General features: G+C 39.7%; 1 protein-coding gene across 2 annotated transcripts in view; it reads left to right on the top strand.

The window, feature by feature from the left end:
• The window catches only part of galnt17 (polypeptide N-acetylgalactosaminyltransferase 17), a 339,355-nt gene that overhangs the window by 36,508 nt on the left and 289,058 nt on the right, over positions 1-13,789 (top strand). For both annotated transcript variants that reach the window (XM_048557604.2, XM_048557607.2), the window contains exon 2: positions 5,731-5,914. In XM_048557604.2, the coding sequence (XP_048413561.2) occupies positions 5,731-5,914 (184 nt within the window). The remainder of the gene's footprint in view (positions 1-5,730; positions 5,915-13,789) is intronic.

Below are 13,789 nucleotides of genomic sequence, written 5' to 3'. Positions count from 1 at the left end.
CAAGGTTATCTCTATAATATAGTTTGGAGGGTCTGATCTGGTCCATTACAGTGGATCGTTGGTAATTAGTTGCAAAACCACAGTTATGTGTTATGTATTGTTTAACAGAGCTGCAGTGTGGAGAAAGGGCTCGAGCTTTCTCGGCCAGACAGTGAGATATTCATCTTATTCACCTCTATGTTAAACTCATAGCCAATTAGCTAACTGCCTGCTCCACTCACAAATGATTACCCCAGTGAAACAAATTATAAATCCACCTTTGCCCTTTTGGGAAAGATTTGTTCCCATGAGACTCTAACTACTAAGTAAAATGATAAATATGCATTCCTTACATGTGAAACAAGTATGGGGGACCTGTACCTGAAACAAAGAGAAAGTAATCATTTAAAACCTTCCCATGAGTTCGTATGTGCTGTTCTTTGAAATAACACTCAACATAAGTGTGTTTTGATTTAGTTTAGAAATGAAGGAATGCATTTTTAAAGTTTGCCAAGTAATCCTATTCCCAACTTGTATATCAATTGTAGACAGACTCAGTACCATTTTCCGCTCTGGCAAAGTCACTTATTTAGCTGTTCCTTGCATACTGTTAAGACAATCTCTTCATTCACTTTTCAGGAGGTAGGAGGTATGAGAATAGGCACAATCAAGTCTTCCTCCATTGTGATTTATCTTCTTCACAGGCAATCTCAGGCATCTCTTGGGAACAGAGTAGAGGAGTTTAACAGAATTAAATATCCAAGAGCATATGGAAGAATACTCAATCATCCGCCTGCTGCTCATAATATGACTACACGAATAGCAGGTACAGTAGGTATTGGTAGGAAAGGCAACTGAGTTGGAATTGATGTAAATATGTGTTACAAAATCTTTAAACCACTTAGATTACCACCCAATAGCCAATGGCAGGATGTGATCCTGCTGCAATACGGCCTTGAAAGTGCTCAGTTTGGTGATCCTAATGGTTATGCCAGCAATACTCAGTGAGATCTTGTGCCAGCTTCAGCTGGGGTTCCCTGAGGAATGCAAGCAAAAAAGAGAAGTTAAAAGGGTTATCAGAGCTGACCAATGGTCAGTGCGCTTCCACAATAAGCAGTTTATTTTAGCGTTGATCATGTATTCTGATTAGGGATTACTTTTGAGCAGCAGTAACTTAAGTTGTACAAAATGAGTTTGCTGACAATTTCCCCCTTAGTACCCATTTCTCAGTGCTATGCGCTGATCTTAAATGGAGAGGAAGTGGTTCTCTCCCCATAGGCACTGAAACTGGTTTATCCTTTTAAAAGGAAAGGAGAGAGTGTGAAGAGGCTTTGTTTCCCAACCAACAGAAGGCTCCTGCGGATATGAATAAGCAGAACAGATGCAGGAAATTAGCAAAGACATTAGTGAAGTTTCCACATCTTTGTTACTTCAGGCTGCTAGTGAAAGAGCATATCAGGAGCAAAGTGGATGTGAAGAGCTACAGGTCTCCCTATGAACATTTCAGTGAATTAGTTAATGATCTGAAACATAGGGCTGCACAATAGGGATGAATGTGGAAAATGTGCAAGCCTCTTTACTGAGGCTAACCTGAGGAGGCCATCAACATCTATTGGTATAGAATGACTAATTGATTAATAGCATCAGAGGGCATCCATTACTGTGGCCAACTCCCTCCATAGAATTGCATTATCCTTCACAGAAACATTATGTTTCCTTTTCCTTATTGCTAACAATAACAAATCAAATGAGGAATCCAAACATTTTGGGCCACTGTCTTCCAAAGAACCAGACAATGTAGCAGTCTTCTAAATGCTGCTGAAATGCTACAAGCTGCAGTAACTGCCTACATGCCTTTAACACATCAGATTCCTTTCCTTTGCATTGTGGTTAATAAGAAGAAAATCTTACTGGTGTGTGACTGCCTCTGCAGATTCTCCTCCTTGCACCTCTCCCAAATGATCATAATACTGAGGTGGGAGTCAAGAATTGTTCTGTTGTTTTGTGGATTTATTTCGGCATCTCCACTGCATGATGAGGAAATTGTGGCTGCCATAAGCTGCTGAACAGTCAGAGACCTTGGGAGTACCAAAGTAAGCTACTAATAAAGATCAACTCTCACCCCCACCGCCACACTCTCAAAATGCAGGATCAGACTCCAGGACCAGCATGTTCCTGCGACGATGAGAGATCAGGATGGCAAGAGATATTGAAAGTTGAGTCAAGAGGTAAAAGAAAGCATATGTAAGCTAAGGAAACTGAAATCAAATATAAATGAATATAATGGAAGCCGAAAAGAACTTGAACAAGAAATTAAGACAGCTAGAAGGTGCCATGAAATTAGGAAAGTAGGATTAAGGAGACTCCCAAGGCATTTTATATGTATATTAGAAATAAGAGAGTAACTAGGGAAAGCGGAGGCCCACTCAAGGATAAAGGATGGAATTTATTCGTGGAACCAGAGAAATAGGAGGAATCTGTTGCCTGGGAGGGCAGCTTGCATCCTCTCTTGAATGATGACCTTAGGGATCTGGTGTTCACCGGCTAAAAGTCTGCTGATTACATAAACATTTAAAGCGTACTGCAATCAAACCTGACTAAACCTCTTCACATGGCACTGTTGAACAACAGAATCACATCCATGACCTGGAAGTAATGGAACGACAGAGGAACAACATTTAAAAAAAAATTATGATTTTGCTAGCAGAAATAAATTTTTTTTCAGGATTTGAATTTCCATTTATTCCAGAATTTGTTAGAAATTAACTTTTTAGTTAAGTATTCCGACATTTAATCACAAAGAAGATTTTTGAAGATTGAGCCTGGCTGGATGAACTAAGTTTCAGTCAGAGAACATTTTGGGCACAGTGGTTATAGGTCATAAGTTTTCAGATAGTAGTGGATAAGGATAAGAATATAGGAAGGGTGTGGAAGTTTTGGAGAGGGTGCAATAGAGATTCACCAGGATGTTGCCTGGATTGGTATGTATTAGCTATATGGAGAGTTGGGACAAGCTCGGATTGTTTTTGCAAGAGTGCCGGAGGCTGAGGAACAGCCTGACAGAAGTACATAAAAAGGTGAGAGGCATGAATTGGTTGTACAGTTAGAGCCTTCTTCCCAGGGTGGAACCATCAAATACATGGGGGCATGGGTTTAAGGTGAGAGGGGAAAGATTTAAAGGAGATATATGAAGAATGATTTTTACACAGAGGGTGGTAGGTGCCTGGAATGCATAGCCAGGGGAGGTGATCGAAGCAGAAACGATGGCAATGTTTAAGAGGCATTTAGACAGACTCATGAACATGCAGAGAGTATGCTCTATGTTTCTATGCTTCACATTGAGAAGATGTAATCTAATGCCTTTCTACTAAATGCAAAGCCTATGCCCACATTATAAATTGGCTTTGATATCTTCGGCTTACACTCCATAAATTCAGCATCTGTTACACTGATGCTAAATTTGGAGCGAGAATATGTAATTGAGCCATTTACACATTAATTGAATAGATTCACATCTATTCCAGAACACAATAACAGTTCCTTTGTGGTTTGAAAGCTTGACACATGCACAAAATCTTTCACATATTAAAATTATAAGTTCAAACTTCTCCAGAAATGGCAATATGTCTATGTTGCTTCATGTGTTGGGCTTCTAGTTAACCACCCTTGCATCAATTTGCAGTCTGCAAACACATTGCTTCACAGGTTTCTCGTGTGACACTGGTGTCCCTACCTCTGGTCCAGGAGGCCTTGGTTCCAATTCAAGTTCAAGTCCCACCTACTCCAAAGATGGGTAGTAATATCAAACAACAGATCGATTACAGATGATCTAGAAATGTTCAGAGTATCAGGATGTGCAGGCGATAGAAAACTGTCAAATGGAGACCTTGCCAATCAGTGTTGGGCAATCAAACAAGAGAAGATGTAAACCATTTATGTTGGCTGAAGACTTTTTGTATCTTGCACATACATTGGTACAAAACTGATTGAAGAGGTGTCAAAGGTAAAAGAAGGGACAAAATTTAAAAGAGAGCCTCAAGAATAATTGCAAATGTGTGGCAGATCTCATTTTGAGCAATATCAATTATTATAGATATCCATCAATAGGAAACAATCCCACTCGAAATAAATTTCTGACTTTAAGAATCATCCTGTATACTGAAGTTGTGATTACAGAACAAAATATGGTTGAAACACCTAACCAAAGGAAAATTCTGGGTCCAGTAACAATTAAGGTGATCAAACACAGGATATTTTCAGCTTTTATACATAGACTAATGACGAATTTTGTAGAAATTTAGGTCATGTTGAGTAACTGGTGATGAGAGTCTCCAGGTTGGATTAAATCACTGTGGGAACTGAGTTCCTGTTTCAGAGAAATTTTCAGTCATAATAGAAGTGGAAGAGTGAATAAATTTTTACATGGAATAGGTGTGCTCTTGTCAGATTAGCTGTTGTGTGAATGAAAGGTTTAATCACTGGGTAATGATTTATATGTCAAATGACTAACCAGAGTTTTCTTCTAAGAAATTGCTTAGATATATTAAAACTAAAATCCTGAGCTAGAAATTTGTTTCAGCCTGTTTTGTTTTCTCAGAGTGAGGGAGGAGGAATGAGATAGTCAATTTAAAAGACAAAGGCTTGCAACTTGGCTAAACTTACCCTCAAACTTCAGACCTCAAGAGCATATAGGGGGAGGTGATGGCCTCGTGATATTATGACTGGACTGTTAATCCAGAGACACAGGTAATGTTCGAGGGACCCAGGTTTGAATCCAACCACAATGGATGGTGGAATTTGAATTCTATATATTTAAAAAATCTGCAATTAGGAATCTAGTGATACCATGAACCCATTGTTAACTGTCAAGAAAAACTCATCTGGTTCACTAATATCCTTTTGGGAAGAAAATTGTCACCTTACCTAGTCTGGCCTACATGTGACTCCAGACCCACAGCAATGTGGTCGACTCTCAACCGCCCTCTGGGCACTTAGGGATGGGCAATAAATGCTGGCCGAGCCAGAGATGCCCTCATTGTGAATGAATAAAAAATAAATTCCATTGAGCTGCAGATGCTGATCAGCTGATGTCCAGAATAATTCGATAGTTTGAAGATGTCCAGTTAGGCCCAGCTGTCTCACTGGCATAGGGCCTCGAGTAAACAGCTCTTGGGGGAGAGACTGGTGCAGGCCATTTGTAACTCATTGGAGTGATGTCGAGCCTGAGCAGAGACCTGGCTCCACATGATGTTAAAAAATAAATTACTTATGTTTTTGATGGAAAACTTCAAGGAACTAATATATCTCTGGAAAAATCTTGAAACAGATGGTAGGACCCTTGTATTGACAGAAAAGGGCTTAGCAAAACTTTAGGTGACTGCAAGGAATGCCTGAATAATCTCTGGCCCAACATGGGTGGCAGAAGATTCGGGTTATTTTACATTTGGCCCTATTCTGCTCCTGGAAAATGAGCACTGCAAGTACTAATTCCTCTCCCATGAAGCCTGTAATACATTTAGCATGTCTTTTTCATTCCTGTCAAACTAGCTTGATGGTTGAGGCACTGAAAATTTGGAAGGTTTTTTTTCCTTTTTGTCTTCGATCTGTATTAAATTCTTGAAAAAAACAAATAGGTACTATTATGTTTGACTTTCTTTTCTAACAAAAAGCCAGACATTGTGAAAAAAATGTAAAATTTGTAAGATGATGTACTTACTGTGGCCTATTTTCATGATGTTGACTCTCACTTAGGCTTATCAAAATCTCTTGGGCTCATTGAAGGCTTTGGAGGCCGGGGACAGGGAGGATTGCCTGCTACACTCACTAACGAAGAAGAAAGAGAAGCTGCAGGAGCCTATGAAAAGTATGGATACAATACCTATCTGAGTAACAAGATTTCACTGGATCGAACCATCCCAGACTATCGACCAAGTAGGTGAGTGACAACATGTGCAGCATGCTTCTTTTGTTTAGGTTAGTAGATACGATTACTTTAATTCGTTAACTACTGACATTTCAAGTTGAATTTAAACAATGTCAGTCAAAAATGAAGACTGGATTGCTCAGAAACACTCAGTGAAGGCATTGTGTATTCTATGACTCTGATGCTTTGACAGGCTTCTAGTTCCCTTTTCCGACCTGAAGCTGATTGCAGGCCTAGGAAGGTATTCTATTCTACTTGGATTCTGATATTTTCTTGATGCCTTTGTAAATGATTGTCAAACTAAATTCCATTAAATTAGTTATGGGAGACAGCAGCATAGTGGCAATAAAACTGGACCAATAATCTCAAAGTCCATGATAATCCTATAGAGATATTGCAGCTAGTGAAATCTATATTCAATTAAATAAAGTCTAGAACTGAATGCTCATCACAGCAACGGTCCTGTGGGGCATCTCCTGTCCTGGCCTAACGTCCAAATCAAGAGCAACATGGTTGACTTAACTACCACTGAAATGATCTTGCAGGACTCTCTGGGAGCAATTAGGGATGGGAAACACGTGCTAAATTTATCTGACAATGCTTAGAAAGTATTCCAATGGAAATAAATTTCACATTGTCAACTCTTAGTCAGTTCGAAATGGATTTCAATGATTTGAACCCATCTATGATTGTTAAACTACAGGGTTAACTGAACATTTTCTCTTCCCATAAGCTTTAAGAAAGCTAATTAAAAATTTAATGCATAACATTTTTTATTTTTCTTTATAAATGCGCTTTGACAGGAATTGCATTCCAAGTGTCACTGGTCATGTAATAAAGAGCTCTTCTGGAATAGGACAAAGTTAATGGGGGTTGGTTGGGCAGTTATTTTGTAATTTACCTGAAACTATTGCTCTGCCTAGGGGTACTGAACACTGATGGCACTATTTAATGGTGGCAGACAAGGTCTCAATTGCCAGCAGCAGAGCTGGTGAGAGTTCTGTATCAGCTTTTTTTGCATAGTACCACATACTAAATGCTAATACGGAAGAAAATGGGGTGGTAGCTGGCCATTTTTGGGTTTAGTGACTCCAATGGTAGAAGCCAAATCATTGGTTGCCAATGGGACTGTAGTCCTCAGAAGGAGGGCTGCTCATTTGGGTAAAATAAAATAGCAAAATTGATTTTAAAACATGAAGGTTGGCAACAAAAGTTTGCTTTTGCTTCCTCTCAGTTGTGCCTTGTTATAAGTCTGCGGATAAAGGCAAAGTTGATCTCAGCTATGATGCCCCAGTTAAATATCATGCTATCACTCACTGTCAACACTCACACCACTAAACAGCTGGGTCCAGTGGTGCAGCGGGCTATTGAGTGTTGAATCATTATTCCAGTGGTAGCCCTTACTTGGTGACTTCTAGTTAAGGAACACTGTTTACCTTTCAAGATAATTAAATGTGAGGCTGGATGAACACAGCAGGCCCAGCAGCATCTCAGGAGCACAAAAGCTGACGTTTCGGGCCTAGGCCCTTCATCAGAGAGGGGGATGGGGTGAGGGTTCTGGAATAAATAGGGAGAGAGGGGGAGGCAGACCGAAGATGGAGAGAAAAGAAGATAGGTGGAGAGGAGAGTATAGGTGGGGAGGTAAGGGGGGGATAGGTCAGTCCAGGGAAGACGGACAGATCAAGGAGGTGGGTTGAGGTTAGTAGGTAGGAGATGGAGGTGCAGCTTGGCGTGGGTCCACCCACTGCATCCCAAAACCAGTCCAACCTGTCTCTGCCTCCCTAACCTGTTCTTCCTCTCACCCATCCCTTCCTCCCACCCCAAGCCGCACCTCCATCTCCTACCTACTAACCTCATCCCATCTCCTTGACCTGTCCGTCTTCCCTCGACTGACCTATCCCCTCCCTACCTCCCCACCTATACTCTCCTCTCCACCTATCTTCTTTTCTCTCCATCTTCGGTCCGCCTCCCCCTCTCTCTATTTATTCCAGAACCCTCACCCCATCCCCCTCTCTGATGAAGGGTCTAGGCCCGAAACGTCAGCTTTTGTGCTCTTGAGATGCTGCTGGGCCTGCTGTGTTCATCCAGCCTCACATTTTATTACCTTGGATTCTCTAGCATCTGCAGTTCCCATTATCACTGTTTACTTTTCACCTTGCTAACAACAGCTCACAAAAGGTTGCGTTTAATGTTTGAACAGAAACCTGCCGTAATTCAAGTGGGACACCGTCTGGTGGGTATTTGTGGTATTCTAAGTGGGGAAAAAATGGAAGATGTTCTATCAAAGCCTCAGACTAAAGAATCCTCATTGTGACATGCAGCCTAGGATTTCACAATGGAGCAACATCCCAACTTTGGGACCATACACAGACCATGAGACTGCATGGGTAAGCAATGGGATTGGATTGGAAAGCTTGATAGAGACAGCATCTTAATTGGCCTTTGGTGGACACATCTCAGCGGCCAAATCAGAGGACTGGCAGTTCTGATGCTTCAACAGAGACACTGGGGAAGGGCAGTATCATCTCCTATAGCAGGACTGCCCCAGACAACCATCCCAATGTAACTGGAAATTAGAGCTTTACTGTCATATCACTGGCCTACCCACCTACTAGCCTTTCATCCCGGTGTTGTTAAAATCCTACTGCTGAATCTCAGCCAGGAATTATAGACCAAGAAATATAATTATGGATTAGATTTAAACAATATAGTGGCAACAAAATATGACAAGACAAACAGGACTAAATGAGACTGGCAAGAGATATACAGTTAAAGTAAAATTAACTTTTAATTTTTCTTGGCTTTGGAGGAATGAGACAGTATTTGCAAAATTAAATTTTCACGGCAGAGAGGTTGTTTGATAGTAATAGCCACCACCATGCTGTTATAGATCAATTAACAACCGGATTGCATCTTCCAGAACTTTCTCAGTTGTGTTTAGTGGGGGCCTAATGAGCAAGAAAATAGAACATAGAACATAGAAAAGTACAGAACAGCACAGGCCCTTTGGCCCACGATGTTGTGCCATGGAATAATAAGCATCCGGAATCTCAGTGTTGCATTGGTTTCTTGCTATTTTATCAATCAATGAGAATTGTTGCAGTTTATCCTCCATAGGAAATCAATATTTCTGATGGCACTTCGAGATTTTAATGTTTAGTGACAAGTGAGGATGTAAGAAGATGTCTTTTTTGACTCTGTATGACCCTCACTTTATTTTTCATCTAAAATATGAGCTAATACCTGCAGAATTAAAATGAAGGGCAAGGAATTGATAGAAGAAGGATTATATGCAAGCGAATAAGCTACTTTATAATTCATTGTGCCTTCATTTATATACATATATATCACAGCCTGAAGCAATATTTTCTTAATATTTTTCATTTTATACCCATTTTAAATGTGCTTCATATGCTATTGCTGTTCTTTAAAACAATATGGGTAAGATAAATATTCCCAAAGGGTCCAGAATTTTCCAGATTTCTTTCCTCTAAATAGCCTGGGCTTTTACCTAGATTTTCAGCTTCCCCAAGAGGTTCTATGGCATTTGATTGAATGCAAAATGTACATTTTGTAATGCACAAGGAACATTGGGCCAGCAGGTCTTTTTGTACCCTTTATTTGTTTATATTCCAGTGTGAACATGTCCAAATGCAAAGATGACCATCAAAATGGCCACCTGCTTAGGAACAAATGGATCTGGTATCTCTTACTGGGAACTGATGTCCCTCAGCTGAAATGCATTTGCGCATCATCATCAATGTCACTACATTTCATGTGTGACAGTGTCACCATTCATGGAAGCACAGTATGGGAGACATAGACCCTTGTCTGCAGTTGCATGTGTACAGGCAGCATGACAGGCAATCATGGAGCTGAAGCCAGGGACTGCAATCTGCTGGTTGTATGGTGTGATCCTTCGCTCGTGCTTTTGTACAGATTAGGAGCAGCATTTCTCTTCTAAATTAGACCATAGACTCACAGCCAATAACATAAAAAAGCATGTAAATCCTATGGTTTTTATCATGATGTGAATTTATGACATTTACCAGTGTGCTTTCTGTCACTCACATCCAATTAGACCAAGATATATATAAATTTACTTGGAATAGAAATACCCTCAAATTCAATCAGGAATATTGGACATCAAATTCTTCAATGAGCATACAGACGCTACAGCCTGCCTGGTGTGATGTATGTTTTCAATGCTCCTTTAATTTTTCATTTTCTTACAGCTGGTGCATTTCCAATGCAGTTGGATAGTACTCATTTAATACCTCAAATCATGTCCTGTCCTCTAAAGAATATTTTTTTTCTTGCAAATCAGCTCCAGCGTTCCTTTGCACACTGTTTTGTTATTTGCATTTATAAGTTAGCTAATACACTGTGGAGCTGGAGGAACACAGCAGGCCAGGCAGCATCAGAGGAGCAGGAGAATTGACAAGTCAACAGTCCCGATGAAGGGTGTAAACCCGAAACATCGATTCTCCTGCTCCTTTGATGCAGCCTGACCTGCTGTGTTCCTCCAACTCCACACTGTATTGACGCTGACTCCAGCATCTGCAGTCCTTGCTATCTATGAATGCATTTATAAATTATCTGTATGGTTCTTTTAATGATAGCTGCTAATCTATTGTCATGTCCTCTCTTTATCTCATTTACTTCACTTTTTAGATCTCTGCTCTTTCTATGTTTAAGCCTGATTCTCTGCTGTATTATGACACAAGCAATTGTCAGAAACCTTATTTTTCTGTCTTATTTCAATCTATATTTCTATAGTTATCCAGTAAGCTGTAGACATGGATGACCTACTTTTCACCTTCATGGGAATGTGGCTATTTTTCACCTAGAATTTTTTTTTACTTTGATTGCATCCCATTGTTCAATTATGTTTTCCAGATCAATTCTGTACCACCTGGGACAAATTTCTTTTCAACTTACTGTCATTGGTTTTCCTTTATTAAAGCATTTTCATGCTTCATTGTTCCTTATCTTTACCATAACAACACCAAACCAGATGGTTTTATGAACAATCTTCTCTAAGTGCTTCCTCAGTGTAGCATGATCTACTGACATAGCTTCCTTCCTTGATGGATTCCAGTGCAAAGTTCAAACCACATTTCTTGCACATATTTCTTCCATCTCTTTGTTCTTCAGAAATTTACAATTCCAGTCTTTAATTAGGATAATCTAAATTCACCTTCCCACTAATTGGTGGCCTTTAGTATGTACCTTTAAATTATAACACCCTTAAAATTTCAAAATAACCTAGGCACTTCACAGGAACATCATCAAACAAAACTTAATACCTAACCACATAAGAAGATATGAGGATTGATGAGTAAAACCCTGGTCAAACAGACACATTTTAAAAAGTACCTGATGGGAAGAGAGGCAAGCTGGCAAGGTGGACGGATGGGAAGAGAATTGCAGAGTCCTAGACTCATTGTCACTAGTTGAGAAAATTGGACAAGCACAAAAGTCTAGAATTGGAGAAGAGACAAAGTCATGAAGGGTTGTATGGCTAGATAAGGGTAGGCATAAAATGTATTCTGAAATGACAAAAAAAATGGAGATATGAAGAAGTTCTGGGCAGACTCTAATTTTTAAAAAATTTCATTGTGTTCAAATTGGGTAATACTTTGAATGGGAAAAAATGATATATTTAAAAAGTAGCCCATCCCAATAATTACCCTTTTGAAATGATTGATCAAATTTGAGTGATGCCAACTTTTCAAAGTCAGATTGCAATTTGTTGGAGGCCAGCCATATTTGGTTTCCAAACATCTAAAAGTGTGCTTGATATATTTTCATTTGTGTTTGGAGTATGGGCCACACTGGCAATTGCACAACTGTAGTCAATTAAAATTGATTGCTGTGGTCAGCCAACAACTTTGTTATTTTTATATCAAGGTGGCAGAAAGTGAATGACATTAACTATGGTCATTTTTCATCCAGCAAGTCCTGTGCTACTGCATTGTTTGGAATCATTTAAAGTTCTGATCAAGTTGGGATGGAGGTTTCCCTCCCCTGATGGGCGTTGACGACAGCTGGCAGTTTTTATGGGCTATTCCCATAGGATGTAAATTCACAGTCCTTGGTGCCATAACCATTGAATTTATGAATATTGCCGCTCACAAACAGCGTACTTCTGGATCCTGAATCCTGATCATTGTATCATTTAACTAAGGAATTCAGTACTGTCTCGGGCTTGAGTTGAGCATATCAGCATTTGCATCAATGGAAGTTTTAAATTATTTTGCTCGCTTTGCTCCCCTTTGTAGAATCACAGAAATTACAGCATGGGGATAAGGTCATGCATTCAATTCTGCCTGTGTCAGTAGCAACTCCCCAACTGCAGGAACCTAATTATCTTTTCTTATTCATCATTTCCAATCACCTCTCTGATTCCCTATTCAATGATATTGTAACTTTTGTTTCTAAAGTTCCTTGTATAGAATTTAGTGAATTCATTCACTCCCTATGTAGGAAAGAAGTGTCCTATCTGCTCTTTTTATTTCTCTTGTGATAATTCTCATTGTATGGTTCTTTTATCCTGAATTATGAACCAGTGAAATGATCTTTTACTGCTTACCTTAAAATCTTTAATACCTTGAACTGCATAACTTACCGTGCAATTTTTCACATTCGAATGCCCTGGTAAATTTCGACAAGTGAAGTGTATACCTTGAATCTTTTCTGACTTGCAGCAATAATAGCAAGGTTGGTTTGACTGCAGTCGCTTTTTGCTGCAGTTTGCGGAAAATTTCCATTCTGTCTTCAGTCTATCAGATGCAGTAAAATGTCACAAACTTGTCCGAACTCCCACAATCTAAAACATCTGTACTAACACTTCAATGATTTACAGTAGCAATAATATGAAGCATATACAATCTAATCCAAACTGCAGTATGCATCACATGCATAGAAGTCAATATAGTATTACAAGGCTTTAAGAAATTACTAATTCATGGGAACTGAGTATTGCTGATAAAGGCTGCATTTATTACCCACTCCTAATTGCTAGAATGGAGAAGGTGCTGCTGAGTTTCTTTCTTGAAATCCTGCAGTCCATGCAGCATTAGAACACCCATGGTCCTGTGAGGGAGTAACAGGACTTTGACCAAGATACTGTGAAGGATTAATGATATAGTGAAATCAGGTTTAGGAAGAATCTTGCAAATAGTGGTGTAATCTTGCTTCCATTTGTTCTTCAAGATGACAGGGGTTATGTGTTTAGAAGATCCTATCAAAGGAATCATGATGAGCTACAACAGTGCATCTTGTAAATATTACACTGTGCTGCCATTCCGCCTCGGTTGTGGAAGGAGGAGATGTTTAAAGTAGTGAATGGCTGCTAATCAAGTGGGGTTGTGTAAAGCATCTTGAGCCTCATTGGAGCAGCATTCATTCAGACAAGTGGAGAATATTCCGTTCCAGTCTTTACTTGTGCCTTGCAGATCATAGACAGGCTTTGAGGAGTTTGTTGCTTGCTGCAAAATTTCCAGCTTCTGACCTGCTTCTTATAGCCGCAGTATTTGTATTGGCTGAGTGGCTGGCTTGTGATGCCAATAGGGTGGGTTCAATTCCTGCATCTGCTGAGGTTATCATGAAGGACTCTCCGTCTCAGCCGCTCCCTTTGCCTGACCCCTCAAGTTTAACCATCACCAGTCATCACTCTCTAATGATAGCCCAATGGTGTGATAAGACTTTGGTGACTTTCTCTTTTATTTCTATGGTTAGTCCAGTTCAGCTTCTGGTCAGTGGTAACCCCTAGGACGTTGATAGGATGTTCAAATAAAAAGAAATGAACTGGATGTGAAGTTTTTGGGACATTCAAGGCTATTTCCATCTTGGTAGGTATTTTGGTGGAAAGAGGAAGTTAAT

Source organism: Stegostoma tigrinum, chromosome 27, assembly GCF_030684315.1.
Source record: "Stegostoma tigrinum isolate sSteTig4 chromosome 27, sSteTig4.hap1, whole genome shotgun sequence".
In the NCBI taxonomy this organism is placed as follows: domain Eukaryota; kingdom Metazoa; phylum Chordata; class Chondrichthyes; order Orectolobiformes; family Stegostomatidae; genus Stegostoma; species Stegostoma tigrinum.
This window is presented reverse-complemented; position numbering and strand designations above follow the sequence as displayed.